The 20,703-nt window shown below is 39.7% G+C and overlaps 1 protein-coding gene and 1 long non-coding RNA gene across 5 annotated transcripts in view; one reads left to right on the forward strand and one right to left on the reverse strand.

The window, feature by feature from the left end:
* Nucleotides 1-466: 466 nt before the first annotated feature.
* Nucleotides 467-18,530, forward strand: LOC113483048. The gene is made up of 3 exons (XR_003398950.1): nucleotides 467-850; nucleotides 13,142-13,145; nucleotides 18,520-18,530. It is a non-coding gene; the product is annotated as an uncharacterized LOC113483048 (long non-coding RNA).
* GEMIN8 (gem nuclear organelle associated protein 8) overlaps nucleotides 1,017-20,703 on the reverse strand; it is a 26,935-nt gene continuing 7,248 nt past the window's right edge. For all 4 annotated transcript variants that reach the window (XM_026854240.1, XM_026854247.1, XM_026854256.1 and 1 more), the window contains 2 exons: nucleotides 19,805-20,231; nucleotides 1,017-2,102 (listed from right to left, as the gene is read on the reverse strand). In XM_026854240.1, coding sequence (XP_026710041.1) covers nucleotides 1,852-2,102; nucleotides 19,805-20,231 — 678 coding nt within the window. In that variant the 3' untranslated portion in view covers nucleotides 1,017-1,851. The remainder of the gene's footprint in view (nucleotides 2,103-19,804; nucleotides 20,232-20,703) is intronic.

Here is a 20,703-nt window from a genome sequence, read left to right on the forward strand (position 1 = left end):
GGGAGAGGGTTTTCCCCCAGCAGATGCAGCAGCCCTCCCATTCATTTTGTACCATACCGTGCGTGTGTGGTATTGACTGGCATGCCGTGAAAGTCCTGTCAACACTCTTTGTGCTTCTCAATATGTTAAAACTGTCCTTGCTCTAAGTTCAGTCTTCCCTAAACAATACAGCAGCTAAAAGAAAGCTTTAGTATCTGAGAAATGAAGTGCTGAAGTATGGAAGTTTATTTTTATTTTTTTAGAAACAAATTAAAAGGTGTTATGAAGAGAATTTATTTGGTCAACAAAAGGAAACCCAAGCAAAACAATGAATTTCTGACAAAACCCGCCAAAACCAAGAGTAAAGACAAATGCAGGACTGTTCATAACTTTCCCCTTTCCTGTCTCACACAAGTTTTTCAGATTAATCACACTAGTAATAAGTCCGGGAGACTTAAATTTCAATGTTCAATTGTCACATCTAAACTGAAAAGAAAATGCTGCTTTGAAAAAACATAGAAAGTAATAGTAAAACCAAAGCTATTAGAAACTGCGCTGCAGCCTTGCTTTGGTGCAGCTGGCTGCTGCAGGGGACACAGCACAACTGACAGTGTGTATTACAGACCACACATGCTAGAGAGATACACCAGACACAGTGGGCATGAAATGAGTTGTGACCCTCCTCTGTTGCCAGAAAGGCACATGAATGTTTGTCACAAAGCAGCATAAGGTTCCTTTGCCCTGGCATGGACATGCTGCTTAATATGAACTACAGCCCTTCAGCACACAATGACAGGTAGCAGCAATGCTTCACAGAAAGTCCTTGGAAGCGTTCAGTGTTCCATATTCTCGGTGTTCCACAGAGTCACCAGTCCTGCCCCTCAAGTGACAGAAGTGGAGCCAAACAGCCTGTGCTGTGGATGAGTACACAGAGGCACATCTAACTTGCCTATGTTTAAACTCTGAGCACGTAATATACAGATGGGCATTGGAAAGCAGCACCTAAAATAAACACAACCCTTGGGGCTACATATCAAACTAACACATCTTCTTTAAAGCTTCAAACCAATTACATGCTTTTTATTAGAATGAAAAAAAAAAAAATCACTGTAGGCACTGGCCTCAAAAGTACTTTGTCCTCTTCAGTTTCTCTTCTGCTAAACAGATCTCTAACAGACATGGCCACATCAGGCTTCTCCCCCACTTCCCCCAGCTCCTTTATTAAAACATTCTTCTATATAATGGTGCTTTAGAGTCAAACTCCTGCCAGACAAGTATCAGTTTGGAAAAAAAAACTTCCTGCTTTATTATAAACCTTTGAAAGATAATTCAAATGGCTGGGCTACAGTAATTTGATATGTTGTATCTTGGCCAGTGGGCTCCCTGTTCTCAAAAAAATCCAGGATTAGCAGACATAACACTTCAAGCTGTGCTCTGTTAAACAGGATCCAAATGCTACTATGTTAAATAAGACTAGAAAATAGGATCACTCAATTTCCTAAATGAGAAGAGCAGACATCGCATTTTCACATCGCTTTAAGTTTTCCCAGTTTACTGAATATAGACATTGTTATAGTTCTTGCAAGCAGGGTCAAGGCAGGCAGGTATAAAATAAGTGAAACTCTGACTTAGGTTTAGTATTACGGTCCCTCCTATTACTACTTGACAACTGTACATAGGTAGAATGGACTCTGACTATCACTGACAGACAGTGTAAAAGAAACACAGGGCAAAGAAATATGCTGCCCTTGCCAGCCTCTTCCCCAAAGCTCAACCAAAACCAAAATTTGCAGTTTATTCTTTCAGGAGCATGACCTGACTGTGGCACCCAACCCTACAGCTCTGTGTCAGGTCCCAGCACAGTCCAGGTGCTCACAGCTTAAGGGGAATAATGGGCCAGTATTTAGGTTGCTTTTTGTCACAGTTTCTATCAAAGATAAGCTGCATGGCAGCCTCCATTGCCTGAATCTTCGCAGCTTCAGCACCATACAGTTTCTTCATTTCTGCCGTTCGCCTTTCCCCGGGTCTTTCTGCAGGTGGCTGCACAGAACGCTCTGTCCTTTTGTAAAGGTCTTGATCAGCCTCCACATACTGGTGCTCAGCTTCCAGCTGCTGCTGTCTCCCTAGAGAAATAAACCACAGGAGATATAAGTTACTGAGCTGTCAACCAACCATTTTATTTTAACTTTTTTAATATTACATATTCAAATTTGTGCTGGGTCTAGGGGGCTGAGATCCACACATTCTAGGGTGCAGTCAACTTCAACAACTTAGAAAACAAACTGCATGTTACTTGTCCTGCTGTGCTCATTATGCATGATGACAAATTCCTATTATATATCATGATAAAGCCTATGGAAGAAGTGTGAAGAAAGGAAGATGATCCCAAAATTGAATCCTAAAACTGTGGAAAACTTCTGTATATATACAAAATATATATAATAAGTAAAAATCAGCATTGCTTCATTTCTCCCCAACATACACATGCCCTGAAAAGAAAAAAAAACCCAAACAAGACAGTTACTTCCAAAGTAATGACTTAGCAGGTGACATAACAAAACAACGCACAGGGCAATGCAGCTTTAGCTGAACCACAGCCAAGAGAAAGCGCACTCTATGAGTACATAGAGCTACTACTCTATGAAAATGGACAAATCAGTCTGTCACATAAGTGTCTGCTGTCAACTGCATCCAATGAAACAAAGCTGTAAGCACTGTGTTTAGATCAACTATCCAACCTCATCCATTTCTCAAGACTTGCAAAGTTCAAAACTGACAACCTTACTGCTATTGCTTTCAAGACAAATCAAAACAGCACCCAACATAAATCCCTGCCCAAGTCTTTTAAAGAGGATTTAAAACAGTTCAGAGAGGTGAAACATCTGGCCGAATCTGTCTTCAAAAATCCTCTTTGGTAAGCCCAATTGGGAAGGAACAACTTGATTTAGTGTACCCAAACTTAACTCCACTTTCTAGGTGCTGCTCTGATGGAACAAATAATGCTCTGTGAAGCTAAAACAGCAAAGTACTACACAAGACTCTTCTCTTATGGGGACATTTCTACAAGTTGAACTCTTTTGCCTACCAATTACAAGTAACAGTTCTCAAAACCATGTCACTGAAACAGATCACTACTAATGACATCACTTTTTTAAAAACAAAAAATACCCCAAACCAAAACATTAAAAGGGACAGAGTGTCCACAGGTCAGGATGCATTAGTCACATACAGGACATGCTTCTCTGCATTTGGTGCCATATACTGCTCTCCCTCCTTCCCCTAAGAGAGAGATACAGCTTCCACAAACACATGACATCTGCAAACCCTAATGCAATGTTAGGTATCCTGACATATCTGTGTCAAACATCTGCAGCTGATTTTTACACTGGAAAGTACTGATAGAGAGCAGCCACATGACTGTCTGTCAGCCTTCCTAAATGAATTATCCTCTGTACCTCAATCACAGAAAATAGATATTTTAAACAGTATAATCAGAAACTTCAATTTTGGCATCTGTTTGTCTGACAGGTACACAGCTTTTGTTATGTCATTTCAAACACCATCCACGGTTTTGTACTGGTAGTCGAAGGGCAGGAGGGCTTGATGGGTTATTAGCAATGTATTCCAGAGAGCCGTTTCATTTTCTGAGATTTTGCTTTAAGGACACACCCCTGAAGTGGGCCGCACTGCCAGAATTCACAAGGAAACATACATTAGAGTCCATATGTTTTTGGAAGAGTCAGATTTATTTGGTGTCAGGCCATTTTAACCAGAAGGTCTGAATTAGAAGAACTAACACTGCCTACAGAGGGCCCAGCACTATGAGGACAGGTTATAGCGCTCAGGCTCTGACTACACAGGTCACTCTCATCCCACTGAAAACAAACTTCCTGGGACACCAGACTGCACACAGCTAGGTAACATGCTTCTAAGCATGAACCTAATGTAATTTGTGCTGAATAATGTTAGACAGAAAACAAAAATCTATGCTGAAAACCCATTGTTTCTCACTATAGGTTATACAGCAAAACTCTGGCAGGGCAATAAATCGAACCCATATTTGTTGACTCTCTTGGGCCACAAAGATAATTCCTTGTACTTCTGTATTGCCCATGGAAATTTTTTATTCATTAGTTTCATAGTTGCATGCTAGAAACAGCTGCTTCCTTGCTTGCTTGGCATAGAATGCTCTCTGATAGCTCATTGCACAGAATAACACTTAAGAAAAATTAATTTCTCTGGAGATAGATAATGAATTCTTCTGTTTGGAAATTAAATGAGTCTCTAGCAGAAGCTTTATGATGGATGAGTGGATTACAGTTTAGTGTGCATCCATCTCCATTTTGTAGCACAGAGTAGTTCAGAAACCCACACATCCTAATGTTAACAATCAAAATAATAATACCTACTTAAATTCCATCCTCAAAACTACCTAACAATGTCTGGAGTATGTTTTACTTTATCAGATGTACTGCCATTAACTTTCTAACCTGACTTTTACTATTCCATTGTTACTGGTTAAAAAATTCCCAGAGTGACTCTGTTACAGCCTCAGACATGTAAATCGGGTCTACAGAGTCCAGGCAGAGGCTGGGGACAGAAATCTGCTACAGGGACTCATGTTTTTTTTATACTAAAGGCTGAATTTGAGCATAGAACAAAGCAGCTGTTGCTGCTAATACCGCTGTGACTGTGTGGAATATGTTGCAGTTTCAAATAAGTTATTTGTGGAGAGATACTACCACGACAAACTCACTGTCAGTGATGGCACTATTTGCTGTTATGGACAATCAAGGAAAGAGAAGCCATGGAACTAAATGGGTATGTAAACTACTGCTTTTCCAAAAGCAGTATTTCCAGCCAGAGATATGAAATAGGTGACAGCAGAGAAGTTTTGTCCTGTTGAGATGCACACTAAACGTTCTTTGGTGAGGCAGGGGCTAGGAAGTAGAACTGCTTTTATTTCCATCAGTCTGGGTTCTTTCCATTACCTCCAAACTTACTTTAAAAACAATATAAAGCAATACAAATTGAGCTAAATGTACAACTACGTCTTAATCAAGAGGATGACAGCAAGCATCTGACAATGGAAAAAACAAAATTATAAACTGTCTAATAGCTCTAAACCTATAGGGGCAACCAGAATTTCTCTGAAGCAAACACCAAATATTTGTCCATGAATAGCAAGGTTTATCAAAACACTAATTCTCAGCCTGCAGCAATTAAGTCCCCAGCTCATTCTCAAATCAGTTTCACACTCCAAATTCTCAAGTTATTGTGCTGTCAAGTTCTAAATGTGAAACAAATAATTTTCACACAATTCTATGTAGTTCCTCCTTCCACTTCACATAGGCTAAAATAAATGCGCTTTCATTTACAGCATTCAGCTTCAACTATTGGCAAGCTTCTCCCAATCATGGAACAGTATTTTGCAAAGGTTCACAAGGCATGCAGGGCAGCTGCAGTGGTGGCTGCTTCCTGCACAAAGGAAAAGCATTGCTGACATTTTCTTAATTGGTCAGTTTCGTTTCTTCCCAAAAATTCTCTTCCTCTCTTGAAGCTCTTTTCAGAATTAACCTATTCCCACCAAGTCCAGTTCTGCTGGGAAGTCATCATTACCTGGCCAAAATCAGTTGAGACAGCTTTTTTCCAAACACATTCAATAGCCTTTTTTCTTTATATTTAAGGAATACCGAGATCTCTACCCAACTCATACTGCATCCTGCGACTGATCAGTATTCTAGGCCTTCTGGAAGAAAATTTTGGGTTGCTGTTCCCCCCCACACTTTTCCCACCTTTTATAGATGACTTGTAATCTGGGCTATACTCACTGAAAAGTGAACAAATATACACAACTACCCCCATCCCCATGCACTGCCAAAACCAGGATAAACAGTAACTAGTATCTTAGTTATTTCACTGCAGTTGGGGTTTCATATGCAAACGCCCTCTTACACACTTTCAGCAAAACTATGACCTAAGCCTTTCAGGATGTAAGCTTTTTTCCCCATAGGCCCTTAGAAACTCAGATGTCTTGTTTCTCTTACTTTACAAAAAGGAAAACGTCATATATTTTCCATAAATTTGATCCACTTTGCCCTTCTTTCTTTCTTTCTAATATCCTTTGAGAAGCTGAAGTAGTAATAAAAAAAAAATTTCCTCTCTGGAATTCATCCTTTTCTTATTAAAGAAAAAGACAAAACACAACTGCAAAACAAAACAAGGAAAGAAACAACCTCAAGACCAAACCCCAAATAATTTCTCTTATTTGGAGATAAGTCTCCATGGAGAGACTTCTCAACATTAAAAGGAGGTAAAAGTAGGGAGGGTAATTATCTATGTTGTATTTTTGATGAAAGATTCATACCTCACATTGTGTTGTTTCTTGTACCATTTTCAGCTCTTAATATTTATACGTCCCACCCTTAGCTCACTGTAGCCAGTGATCATATGCAATCTGATGACATCTCTTATACAGGCAGCCTTCTCCAGCTCTCTAGGTGCACGAATGCTGCAGTCTGCCATGCTCTGCCCCACATGAGGGTAGCTATGGAAAGAGACCAAGGGCTTGCTCCTCGTAAGTGTCCAATGGCCTTTACTGACTTTGAGTTTCTTGCTTAGTTAGCACATTATTCTTCAAGGAAATATTGCACTTTGCCCAGCCTTGATCTGTTTTTTCTTTTCCATGATTTCAGACTGACCTATACCCCTGTTCATTTGTCTGCTTAATTCAAATGATGAATGATTTTCTGTTACTGCTGCATGTGCACTTTCTGAGCTTTCTCATCTTGTCTTAAATGCTACCTGAGTTGATCTTGAGCAGCCCACACTAACAGAGTTAAAAACACTACCCATTTCTACTGATTAAAAACTCCTAGTTCTCTCTTTGAATGCCACTTCCCACAGGCCTATCTGCTGTGTTAAATGTTCTGCCCACACAGGCTTCTCAATGCTAAATGCCAGCTTCTTCATCTCCCTAGAAAACCTTAGTACCTTTACCATAAACTTAGATGAGTTTTCCTGAAGTGATAGCAGCAGACCATTTTATTATGCCTGTACTTACATGAACCAGGCATACCATGGGGAAAACCAAAATCTTTGCATAAAAGGAATTCCAACAAAATAAGGATTTAAGTCTGAGGATTTGTGAACAGGATATTCAAGAAGTTTAACTTCTACAGAGGTCTGGATTTCCAGAGGGCTAACAGCTCAAACATTACCCTTTATCAAGTGCAAAGCTTTGCAGGATAAGAGTTTCCATCAGTGGGAACCTAAAAGATACAAACAATTGTGACTTACCCTCACATCTGTAAAGATAAAATATTCTGGGTTGCTGAAAACAGCACAGTCTCACTTGCTGGAGGATTACTTTGGAACACTAAACAACTTAGAGGAATTGTGGAAACATACTGAAAGAAGAGAGTGATGATTTTATAGAGGAATGAACAGCCTCATTCTAGCTGTAAACTGGCTTGGGGAAAACAAACTTAGGTTTAAACTTCTCCTTAAATGTAAAACCTTGTGCTTGCAAAAAGTGTTACAAAAGGATTACAGATGACATAATGTAACTTCCCTCTTCCCATTTTTAACAGGAGAAGTCTGATCTTCAAAGAAGTGGAGACAGCTAGGCCATATCTTAATATGCCAGCAGTCTACCTATGCAGAAAAATCAAATGCTGTAGCTGGCTTGAAAACACTAGTTCGGAATAGAAGTGACTTTTGTGGGGGAGTAATTGCCTAAAGTGATACAGTGTCACAACCACCATGAGAGAGAAGTACCAAAAATGCTGAAGGTATTAAAGCCCCAAGTAGATATACCAACAGGTTTTCCATCTGCTAGTTGAGGTGGGAATGAGTTAAAAGTAGTTGAATATTTCACCACATATATCCACAAGCAATGCAATATTCTCAAGAAAAAAGAAAATGTTCTGTTACAGGCTTTGAAGTAAGAGCAGATGTGATTCCTTGGCAAGCTTATGGCAGTCTGAAACCACGGTTCCATGGACATTTTTCTTCCCTCAGCTACAAAACCAGAGCATGCAGTTTCTGCTCCACTTCTCCCTTAGCTGCATGCTCCAGCTCCCAGGCCCCTGAAGGATGCTGCTACCATTGTCTAAGGGGCTACACAATGAATCCTACAAAAAACCCACACCAAAAAAATGTCCAACCACCCCAACAAGTTATCTTTAAGCCTGGTATAGTTCAGTGTCTTCGCACTACACATGCTGAACTAAAGGGGCAGCGCTGGAGCAGGACTGAATGGCTAGGAAGGAAAACTGCTTAACCTGGCTTTGGCACTGAGGCATGTTCATTGAAGCACAGCCTGACTGAAAACCCATTGGTAAAAACAGGAAATAGTCTAAGGCAAGAGTGTGCTCCCTAAGAAAGAAAGATGCAATTGCAACAGCCTGTTCAAGCAGAGAGCAAACAGATTTTGCAAACCTGAAGTACTCCGTTTGATACCTTCTCTTTCGCTATAATTGAGATTTTCTACCCATTTTGAAGAGGATAGCTCTGTAGAAAGAGGGCAAAATTACTTACCAAGAGAGCAAGGGGAGAGAAACTACCTTTGAAATCAAAATGAATAGAAAGCCAGGAAGTAAGGTTAGAACCAAGGTGTTCCAATTCCAGGTTTGCTACTATGTGGTATGTATCATTCTCAAGTTAATTAGCCACATGACTCACTGTAACAGATCTGTAAAATGATTCTAATACTTTCCTACCTGACAGAGTTTTAAAGAATTCATTATCTCCCATTATGTTTGAAATCTGTGGCTTAAGTAACTTGGCAGAAAGTTACACAGTTAATCAGAGAATACAGAAGCTGATTTCTGTTTTAGAAATAGGATTAAAAACCAAGAAGGGCTGTCTTGTGGTCTCCAAAACAAACCACCAAAGATCCTTGATGGAAACAATATAAGCCTTCATGTTCATGTTTACACTAGCAGTAGGCTACACTGGTTACTGCCCAGCTAAACAACAAATCACCTTTATTTTCTTCTACTACCTTGCACAATGAAACCCTTAAGAAGGGATATTCAAATCAATTCAAACAATCAAACCTCATAAACACAAAGCAAGGAGCTAGTCCAGTGAAATCTCAAGTGAAAACCTGCTTTAGAAATCTGAAAGCTCTAGATGTAATTCATAATCAAGTATGTGTGCACCCAGGATAGAAAATACACAGGCAAGCCCAACATGACCAGGGGTCTACCAAAGGCACCAGGGTGTCCAGACTGTACACTTGTGTCATCTGACAGGACTAAACAGCCAGGAAGTTGCTGACCAACCAATGTTTAGATATTGGTACAGGATCAGGCACTGGCAGCTGCCTCTAGTAAGGATCAAGTCTAAAGCAATAAGATTAAATACAGACCAGCTGACTGTGCAGTCCCATCCCCCAAAACAACTCCAATCTGTCACTGACGCCAGACAAAGACACCAGTGCTAATCATAAGGATTACTTAAATCTATATATAACTATATCCCTATATACACATACATTTATGGCACAGAGGAGACTGAAAAAGGAAATGTTCAAATTTAAAAGTGCTTCTTTAAAAGCAAACAAGCATGTCAAAGAAACATGAGTTTCACAATTTTTTACATGCGCCCTGAATAGATATTAAACACATGGACTTGGAATAAAGTGTTCCATAATGTAGAGAGCACTAGACAGTTTAAATAATAATGAAAGTTTGATGCTTTCAGGCAAAAAAAAAAAAAGGAAGTAGCTTGTGTCAGTCTTCTAAATCAAACTTGCACATTCAAACTTTACATTGAAATTTCTTTGACTCCAGCCACAAACTACACTGCTGAATTCAAGACTGGTTTATTGCATAATATGAGAAAGCAATTTGGTAATATATGCAGGGAAATCTGCTACTTTATAAAAAATATTTGAAAAACAGGTTTTTTTGAGAGCAACCTTTATCTATGTCACTGATTTTCTGAAAGGAAGCATACTCAGGCAATGTACTGACCTTTCAGTTAACCGGCAGGTCTGTAACTTAGTATTACTGCAAACATGCAGAATTAAATAACAATGTCTGATACAGATAAAATCTACTTCAGCAAGTAAATATGCATTTTTTCTATGCTGTTAGTAAATTGCAATCTGCTGCCTGACCAATCATTTTAAGAGAGATCCAGAAAGAGGGTCAAACTAAAGGAATCGGCAAAACATCACAACTTGGAAAAAAAAAAAAAGGCTGAAGGGTAGCTTTGGAAACTTATTTTACCTCTGACCTTCCAAGCTTCTCATTGCTCACTTCAGCATTCTAATAAATTAAATAAAATATACATAAATACATAAGGATAACTGCTATGCCCAATACTAAAGACACAACAAAAAACATTAGGAAAATATGCCAGAGAAAACCTGCAGATGTGCATCTGTCGTACCTTCTGCAAAAGGCAAAAGTTTGACACTATAACTAATCCCAGAATCGGTTGCTGAAGCATAAGCGTGACTATGGTCTCTCCTTTCAAAGAGGCAGCTGGAATCCTGCCCTTATGAAAGACAAGTTGTACTTCTTAGCAAGGGGGAGCTCCATGTCTCTCCTCTGTTACTTCAGTGGGGCAATTCACACACGAAGGAAGTGTTTAAGTGACTTGATGAAGACTTTACATGAGGAGAGCCATCAGAGTAAAAGCTCATCTAGCCTGACAGCCTGTTCATGACAGAGGTCAGTAACTAATGCCAGGGGAAGAATGCAAAAGCAGGGAATGCAAGAAACTACACATCACCAACTCTACCTACTCAGAAATGGAGAGATGGGAAAAAGGCAGATACTTCTTCCTGCACTCCTCCAAAGCCAGCCAGATGCTCTGCCATCTACCACCTCAACACCTCCTCCACCAACATGTGACACATGATGCCATCTCCATAGTGTGGACTCTTCTACAATTTATCAGCCTCCTTCCCACCATACCAGTGGCCAAAAATCCCAGAGCAATGATAACTCATGAATTTTAAAGTGTGTCTTCCAACTGTTCTGCTCAGCAACCACATCTGAAATTGCAGACCTCCTAGAAATGACGGTGCACTGCAAGGCTTGTGCAGAGTGAGAGAACAGCAGCATTGGCTTGTTAGCATTTGAACAACCATATTAAGATTGAGGCCTAGCATGCTCTTTGGAGACCCACATTCCTTTGCAGTTTCTCTAATTTCCATGAATACAGAGCTGTTAGAGCAACAACCACCACTTCATCAACTACAAATTAAATTAAACCCATGAGATTATTATCCAGCTAAATGTGAACAATAACAATCAAAAGTATGACACCCATGTTATTTATTTCAGTACAAACCTTATTTCCGTACAAATATCCATTTAAGATGTATTCTTCATTTTGTATTGCCTCCATGATTTCAGTGTTTTGCAGAGCAGTGTTATAACAACTTAGACATATGTCTTAAAAATATCAGGGGAAGCTCTGATATACAGATAAACAGGTTTGGGTACTTTGGAGGCCAATAACAATAGGAACAGCTGGATCAACCTGTACTGAGTACTTCATATGGCTGCAGCACAACTGTTTCTTGGTGAAGAACCTTCTCTATTTTCAATTTCTATTCAACCTTCTCTATTTTCCTGAGAGACTGGGAAGTGCTATCATCACTGTATTATAGGTCCAAATAAAAAGAAAATGGACAAAAATTCCTAGAGTACGTGGTGCTCTAGACTCCTTGGAATGGTCTTCACAGTAGGTCATATCACAAAATGGCACAGGTGCTCAACCCAGCCACTGAAAAAAAGAAGAGTGACAATGTTCTCTTGCACCTTGGAGCTTAAGATCCATCATCTTTTGGGTAAATGACTAGCTCCCTTCTTACTGGAAGGCACAGTTGGGAGGGAAAGATTATTATTTTGGATATCTGCTTCTAAATTCCACCTGTATTGAAAGGTTTTCTGGATGTAGTCTCAAATGGTATGTCCAAGGTCATGATGGAAGTGTGTAAAGGCCACCCAAGTCTGAGACGGGTAGTCTAACAGCCTCTGTCTGTCTCTATCACTTGATTTTACTAGGAAGCAAGTTTCAGAAAAACTCGGGCAGATGGAAGTCTCTGAACTCTCAGTTTGCGCCTCAAGAGCACCCACATTTTCCTAATGACAATGGATGTGAATTCCATCTGGATGCTTCTGATAAAACTGAGGCACAGTGAGAGATGTTGAAAAACAAATGGTGCCTCTGAAGTCTTGGCATTAACACTACCCCAGTAAAAATAGCAGGGGTAAATTACGTGTCTCCAAGCACATCCAGTTTGCTTTATAACAGAGACCTAAAATATGTAATGCTTGAGATATTCTTCTGTCATGCTGTGAGCAGTGATTCTGCCATGATTCTGAGCAGTTTTTGTAGATAAAGAGCATAGAAAACACACAGCATCATTACATCCATTTCCACCTGTCTTTGACATTTGCTTTTCACAATTACTCCAGTGCTGTACACCCTGAAACTAACATCCTTGCTATAGCAACTGTGCCCCAGGTAGATACAAAAAAGGTTGTGTTAGAAAACGCTTAATTCATAGCCCACACTGTCACTGTCCACTTACAAAGTTGAGAGTATCACATTAAAGGTAGATGAATTCAGATTTATCAGGACAGAACTGAGACAAGAGCTCTCTCCTAAGTAAAATAATTTAGAGATCCAGAAATGCTGCACCTAGATGGAACCAGTGATCGAGGAATTTTAGGGGAAATGGAAATGTGCATAAACTGTGAAGGCAGACTGCCCAAGTCGAGTAATTAGCACAGAGCAGCTTTTACGCTGCTTTTCGCTAGAGCTGTGTCTGTCAGCATGGCCTCACCTGCTCTTTTCCACAGCAGCTGCAGCTGCCTTCACAGGCTCCCCTGCAGGGACAAAGACTGAAGAGAAGACTAGAGGAGCCACTCAGAGCAGCTGCAGATGCTAATGGCATAAGTGAGCAGGCAGACCTGCCTTCAAAAATTATCAACACCAGTTCTGAGTGTAAGTAGTGTCTGCGTCTTCCCACACCAAACTGTTTCCATATGAAGGAATCTTCCATAACAGCATTCGGAAAGCTATTTTTGCTCTTACAAGACCAGGGAAGGACTCCTTGTTTCCCATGCAGCATCTCAGCCCTGGGGTCTATCCGCCTGGTGGTTCTTTACCAAAACTTTGCAGAGCCCAGGTATGTCACAGCAACACCCTCAAGCCTTGGAAACCACACGGACACAAAACAGACACTGATACTCTGCTTGTCTGACCTAAAACTGAGTTACTGCATTTATTTTCTTTGTAAAGTGAAAGTCCCAACAGCTAATCCATCAGAGCAAGCTACTGACCTATTTCCACAGGATCCTTCTGAGACCAGAAATTATCAAGAAACAGCTATCAAAAGCAGATCTAGCACATGGATGGTGAGAGACAGGGCAGCTGAGAGGAGCAATGATCTTTCTCTGTCCTGCACACCTTATTCTCATATCCTCAAGACAAGTCCAGGCAGAAGGAATTTTACCACAGCACTGATTTACTAAGAGCAGCAACAATACACGACTACCAGACTTCTCTTACTGACTCACAAATAACTTAGGGATAATAGCTCTCTGGGAGAAAGTGTATCTCAAATCCTATATTTGTTCAAAGATGATGTCAACAGGATGTGCTTCAGTCACAGGGATGACATTAACTTAACTGTTAAGCAAAAGGCCTGGAATGAATAATTCTTCTCAGATCATATTATTCATTCTTCTATCACTTGAGGTTTTTGCTTACTTCCTGCTGAGGTACTCAAAATCTCTTATAAATATGAATAAGTTAAACCTCTCAACAAGCCACCTGAAGTATATAGTATCTCCACTGTAATAAGAGGAACACATTAGACAGACAAATAAAGGGTGACAATTTCAAACACAGGTTTTCAAGTTTACTACATATTTTCATATTAAGACACCACTCTTCGTTTCCATCAAATGCAAGAGGAAATAAGAGGTGTTTGACATCTTGGCATCCCTCTTAAAGCAATGTCTATACTACAGTTAACACTGAATCACATGAGCTTCTTTTTTCCCTTGCTCCTAGCTGTAAACTGGATGTGACTCAGCTACCAGTACTGCACAACATGCTCAGGAAGAACTAAGCCCAGTACAGCCCCTAGCAGGCAGGGCAGCAGCATTCCAGGCCCCAGGTCCACCCAACCGTCCAGGCTGCACACATGGGAGTGTGGTCCACAGCATCCTCACAGGCCACATAGGAGCTGAAACCTGAGGCATCCCTTAGCAGCAAAACAAGAAGCCTCGCCTTGCTCTTGTGTATTTTCAGGGGTTGCCAACACTGTCCAAAAGTCTAAGACTGAGGCACATAACAAATAAGAAAGACTAATAGAAATAATAATAATAAGAAAGACTAATAAGACAGACATAAAATTTCAGTTGTGTTCTCACACAACTCTCCTGAGCATGCAGCAGAGGATATCCATTTTTGACTGTATCTGGTCCAGTGATACAGAAAGCACAATGTTTCCTTAGCAGCACCTCAAGCTTTCCAGTTTCTCTCTTCCATTAATTCCTGTAATGTCCATTCGTTGCAAAACATGTTGGATTCACAGGAAAGACATAGGTCCACATAGCAAAGCTATACAGTCTAAGCTCAAATTCTGTCTCTAGTATGAGATCTAAGGACATTTTCTTGACTATCACATATTCCAGGGATGGCTGTGTTTCCAAGCTGATACTCTTTGTATGAAAATGATCTTATCTCTTATAAAACGGATATAAAACTGTGTCCAACTGTTGTTCTCCAAATGCAATTTAGACCCTCTATTTTTGCAAGTACAGATTAGTTTTCAATATTAAAGAACTGAAAATTGTGGCACTTTTCCTTGTTTCTCTAGCAAGGAGACATTTTTCTCAGCTGTTGGCTTCCAGTACCAAATAATGCAACCTCTATGTTGGACACAGTGTGCACACTTGAGAGGATTCTGCTGCTACACAATAAAAGGTTCAATCATCAAAACCAGAGATGTGGTACAAAGGAGAGCCTTTCACATTTCTCCTTCAGTTCACAAAAGAACACGCTTCAAAAGCATCTCACAAGCACCCACACATATTGCAGAGAGCACTCTTATTTCACAGGCATTTCTTAGAAGCTTCAGCAATTCATCTTCCAAAGACAGTGGTAAAAGTTCATGTGACAACAATGCTGACAAAGCCAAGAAAGCTGAACAGATATAAGTCCACTATGCACACTGTTTAGGGTTGGGAGGAAGAAATGAAAAAGATGCTGGTGACCAAGAGTAAGAATTTGAACTACAGTCTGATGGAGAAAAAGACAGATGAAGAACAGGGAGAAGCATTTACCAAAAGTGAAGGAAAGAAGGAAAACATGGTGACAAAAAACCTGCATCACAGTGTTTTCCAAAGAAGCGCATATGCTTTAAACAAAACCAAAAGCTTCATGGATCTGGTATGATTCAAACATGTTTCAAAACTTTGAAAATCCCATTACTCCTTCTTCACAGAAGAGGCGGTGGCAACTGTCATCTTTCAGAGAAAAAGAAACCCAAGGGAAAAAACCTACAATTGCAGATTTGAAACAAAGATCTTCATTCACCATTTCTTTTCCATTTTTTTTGTAAAGGTTTTCCATCTGCAATGAAAATTTTGAGACAACATTATTTTGGGAAAAGCTGGAGGGTATGTGTGGGCAATACAGACGGAGGCTTTAATGGAAAAAAATAGTCTGAGCATTAACAACTGACAGACTATTATTCTTCAGTAATGAACTGACATGATGGTACTTTTTTTTAAATAAAGGATACTGTCTCATTGCCTATTGACTACCACAGAATGGTTCTCAACGTACTTGCAATGCTGTATTCACTCAATTAGTCATTTTATCTTATATGTAAGAAGAGAACAAAGAATAACAGCATAAACTACACATTTCAAAGGCTAAATTTAAAAGTTTAATAAATATGTGCCATTAGAGAATTTACAGAATTGTTAGGCCTGTGAATCTTCCTTTCTCGTTTTTTTGTCCTTTTAATTCTTGCAAAAATAAAAAGTTAACTTACTGTATTCTGTCTTTTACATCTAGGATGCCTGAAGAATTCAGTATACTACCTAGGTCTGACAGGTACGGTAACCCAGAAAAATAACAACATGTTTTTCAACAGACCGAAGAAAGACTTTTAAATACAACTAAAAACATCCCCAAGCAGCACAGTATATTAGCATCACCAGTTACATGAAGAACCAGAACAGACTAGCCCGACAAGAAAACCCCCTTAAAAATAGAATGTCTAGATAATTATGATTGCATATGGAGAAACAATTGAAGAGGAAAGAAATTAAAACTCTCTTTAAGGGATTTTAACCAAATGCACTGTATATCTAGAATACAAGATAAGTTTGTAGTGCATTAATATGTCTGAGTTGATACAGCCTGAGCAAAACTCTGCTCACAATTACTTCAGGGCATTCCAGGAACACGGAACTTGACTGCAACCCATGACATGAATATAAAAACTAGTAAGAATTTGACATGAATTCAAAGATAAAAAAAATAGATCTGGTGAACAACTGTATCACTGCTGAAGTGTTAAATCATGCAGCAAGGCTCAGAGTTTGCCAGTTTCAAAGGCTTTACTGTGCAAGTCATCCAATCCCTGCAAATGCCCACTGTGAAAACAAACAAAAAAATAAGTCACTACAGAAGTGAAGAATCTGCTTGTTCTTCAAGTTTGTGGCAGTTATCGAAAAATTAAGTAAACCTGAAGTTTTCTTCTTTGGCTAGTCTGACGTAATGCCTGTTTCACCTTTGAAAATCTTCTCTTTGCAATTAACATTAATGCTTGTACATCACCATCCAGATACAAATACCTTTCCCACCTACACCTCAGGTCTACAGAAGCCTTCCACAGTTAAAGTTTGCAAGATCTTACCCTCTGATGTCTGCAATCACGTTTACCTCCAGCAGACTCTAGATCAGGCATTAGAAGTGAAGAGTCTGATATCAGCTAGGATTCATTTTCATCCATTTGATTATCCTTCTACATGTTGATGAGACATGGATCATGTGTGGAAACCAGCTATATCTTACTTGGTAAACCAAGACTCTCATTATGCATGTTCAAAATAGCAGTATTAATGCTGTGTAGTATTTCCTAATTTAGCAGGGCTTGAAAACACCTGACTAATGGAAGTCATCCTTCACAAAGATAAATCAGACCTCCACCCTCTGTACCCCTTCCTTAAGTGCCCTTTCTGTTTGTCCTATTGCTCTTCTTTTCCCATGTGTCTCACATATCAATAAGTTGCCAATAGACATATATCAAACTCTTGCATAGCACTCATTTTAAAACAAGAGCAAGCCAGGTGTCTTCTCCCAAGTGCCTATCAAGGTGCAGTGGTCAAAGGCTGTGAACTCTGCCTGGATCCCCTTATTTATGCAGAGAAAGAAAACATGAGAGGCAGCCTTCCCCTTAACATTCCCTAACAGCTAGCTTATACCTCAACTGATCATCAAGGTCACTATTGGTACTCTGCTTTGACATATGCGAACATTCAGTTTATAGAAAATTTAAAACTCTTACCTAAGAGCATTAGATGTCTCTTCCAGACACGGATGCCAATATTTCAGGCATTACTGAGCTTTATAGTGCTCAAATTTCTCTACAAATCTACTCCTAAATTGGGGGACAGGCAGCCCAGGATGTAGTCTGGGATTAAAAGGAAAAGGTATCAGAGAGGAAATACTTAGGTAACTGTGGGCTTCTTTTGTGGATGAATTATCTCCATCTTCTTGAGCATTGATATGGAATGGCAATCATTCTTCAGCACAGTATTAAAGATGTAACATGGCAGTGTCATTATGGATTGCAGCTTAATAAACCCCTAAATTTCACTTTGTTCGGAAAGAATCCAGGAAAATTACTAACACTACCTCCTAAAGTAGAGTGGTACTGCCTCCAACACAGTCTCCATACCAGATCATTTCTACACCATCAGGGAAACAATGATTTTTCCCCTTTTCCTGCTGCTTATGTTTCTTCTTTTGATAAAATTCAACAGATTTAAAAATGGGTACTATTTTCCTTTTGCACCACCACACAAGAAAAAATTATTTCTGAACAAGATCATACTGTATTTTTAATTACTCACAAAATTAGCATTTAGATAGCACCATTCACCCAAGAGTTCTGTGGCACTTAAATTTCAATTAAATCAAGTACTTGTTTACTTTTTCATGCTTTGAGGAATTGCAGAAGATTATTATTACTACCCTCACTTTATCAGGGAAACTACTATAGAAATTGAAGCATGCATTAGCTAAAGACCAGATTCTGCTTAAATTTGCATGAAGATGCAAAATAGTGTCACTAAAGTGAACAGAGTTACACTTACCCAGAACTAGGCACACAGCAGAGACCTAATTATTCCAGAAGGCTCCTAGTACCACTGTGGTAGAAGGAACAAAAGTAAAATCTGTATTTGGAGTCACAAACCTCTTCCCAATTCACCTGCTCATCATAAAGAATCAAATCCTATTTTTAGCAACAACAGCCAGTGAGGGGTCAAGAAGAGATTATATAGATATGCCAAGGTCATATAGGATATTTGCAACAGAGAACATATCTGAGCCCAGATTTCCTAATTTCCAGGTTACCACTTTAATCACTCGCGTATCTTTAAACCCCACTAACCATAGACACAAAATAAATCCAAAGAAAATGTCCTGCATTTCCAGAAGTAGCTGAGTATCTTAAAGAATCCTGTACCTTATCAAAGGAACATTTCAATAGAGAACACCAAGCCAATCCTGCAAAAGCATGATGAGAAAAGGATGCATGTTAGGGACTATTGCTGAGCTCCTCAACTCACTTTCCTCTGCTAACTACATGACTTGTGCATCATACTGATGGGAAGTGTGAAGTTAGGGAGAAGTGTTTCAGCTCACTGGATACCTTCTGATCAAAGAACTTAACACAATATTTCTCTCTCCCAATCACTGCCTTTATTATGCATTTTTAAAACATGTCCCTTAAACATTCATTCTGGGCATTTCCTATTGGAGTCATGTGGGAAGAATTTTCATCATCATTTGTAAAACAGATAATAAATTTGCCTGCAACTTTTGTATATGCAGCAAAGTGTCAATAAAGTAGTACAGCATAACTTTCTATTTCTTTTAAGGATTTCACAAAACCAAAAATGACCAATACCTCTGAGGATCAAGACCAGAGAAAAAAACTTAAGTCTTTGGCTTCTATTCCCTGCGTAAAGACTTACTTAGGTCCATATCAAGCTGTAAACCAAAGAGAAAACTTGTGGTATAGTACAGAATGAAGAGTACTTTAGGAATGCAGGGGGAAAAGAAAAATGTCATTAAGTTTCATCACTGGGTTAGCCAAAGAATAACAAAACAAAATGGGTGCTCCACGTTATAAAATACATCGAGGCTTATGCTAAGGTTCAGCGATGTAGTAAAGCACTTCCTCTGGGTTTCCCTCTCAAACATATAGCATGTTAATTAAATTTAACCATAAAAATTTCAGAGTTTTTGCCTTCAGCACTGAAGATGAGTATTATTTTCTGGACAAATGTGTTTTTCTCCTCTTTGCAGTCATAATTTTCTCTCTCTCCTACCAAAAAACCCTGCAAACATTTTCTGAGACATTTCTAATGAATGGTACTTAAGCATGCCAACCAGCTTTCCCTACTTCATTCCATTTGACTTGCTCATTTGCAGTGTCTATTGCTGTGGATTCTTACAAAACCTGTAAATGTTGAAGGCATTCATCACTCATTATGGCCACCAAGTACCAGAAAATATAGAACAAGCATGGACTTACGCAGTTCTTCCCGGTGCCTCTCTGTCTGTGCAAAAAACTGGCGAAGCTCCTCTGTGATCTCCATGTTACTCAAGTCATATTCTATCTCCCCTTCAGACTCGGAGTCCTCCTCCATTTCACAATCCCTATCAGCATCCTCCCTGCCTTGGTGAGCATCTGCGTACTGCTGAGCTCCTCCACGGTACAGAGCTCTGCCATATGGGCTATAGCTGGAAGAATATTTTTGGGTATGTCTGAGATCATTCCCATCCCAATCTGAGTGGCGGCTACTTGGAGAGGCTGCAGAAGGATGGCATGGCAGGTGATAAAAGGACTCCACGGCTTTCCTGTAGGCTCTCTGGTGTCTACGCATCCAGCGCATGGCTAAGTCATAGTGCTTCCAGTATCTTGCATACACTTGCTGAGAATACCATGGCTCAGTGTCTTCCTGCAGCCAAAACACAGGGGAAGAGGGAAAGAACACCAAAAAAACAGGCCTTGGAAGAAAGATAAGCAACTGTTGAGTTGTGCTAAGGTGGCAGGGAAAAACAACAGACAGCTCCAACACTGAACTGGGAAAAGTTACTGCTGTGTGAACAAGAAGTTGATTGGTCTGCACAGCGCGTGTTAGAGTGGTCTTATGCTGATAGGAGCAAAGGTAGATAGCTGTCTGACTGCTGATTTGCTAATTATGAAGTAAGAGCTTTAACGAGAGCGTAAGTATGTACTGTTGGAAAAATAAATGGCCCCTGCTCTGCAGAAAGAAAGAAGAACACTCTGATTCGTTATTTTGGCCGCTACACTCAAATGCTGCTGATGAAAAAATGTACATCTCAATGTGACGACTAGCAACTGCACTGCCATGCAGCTTGGTGGGAAGGTGATCAAATTCAGTACCTACACACAAATTGGTTTAGATC

This window comes from Athene cunicularia (genome assembly GCF_003259725.1).
Source record: "Athene cunicularia isolate RWA chromosome 1 unlocalized genomic scaffold, athCun1 chr1_part1, whole genome shotgun sequence".
NCBI classification, from domain to species: domain Eukaryota; kingdom Metazoa; phylum Chordata; class Aves; order Strigiformes; family Strigidae; genus Athene; species Athene cunicularia.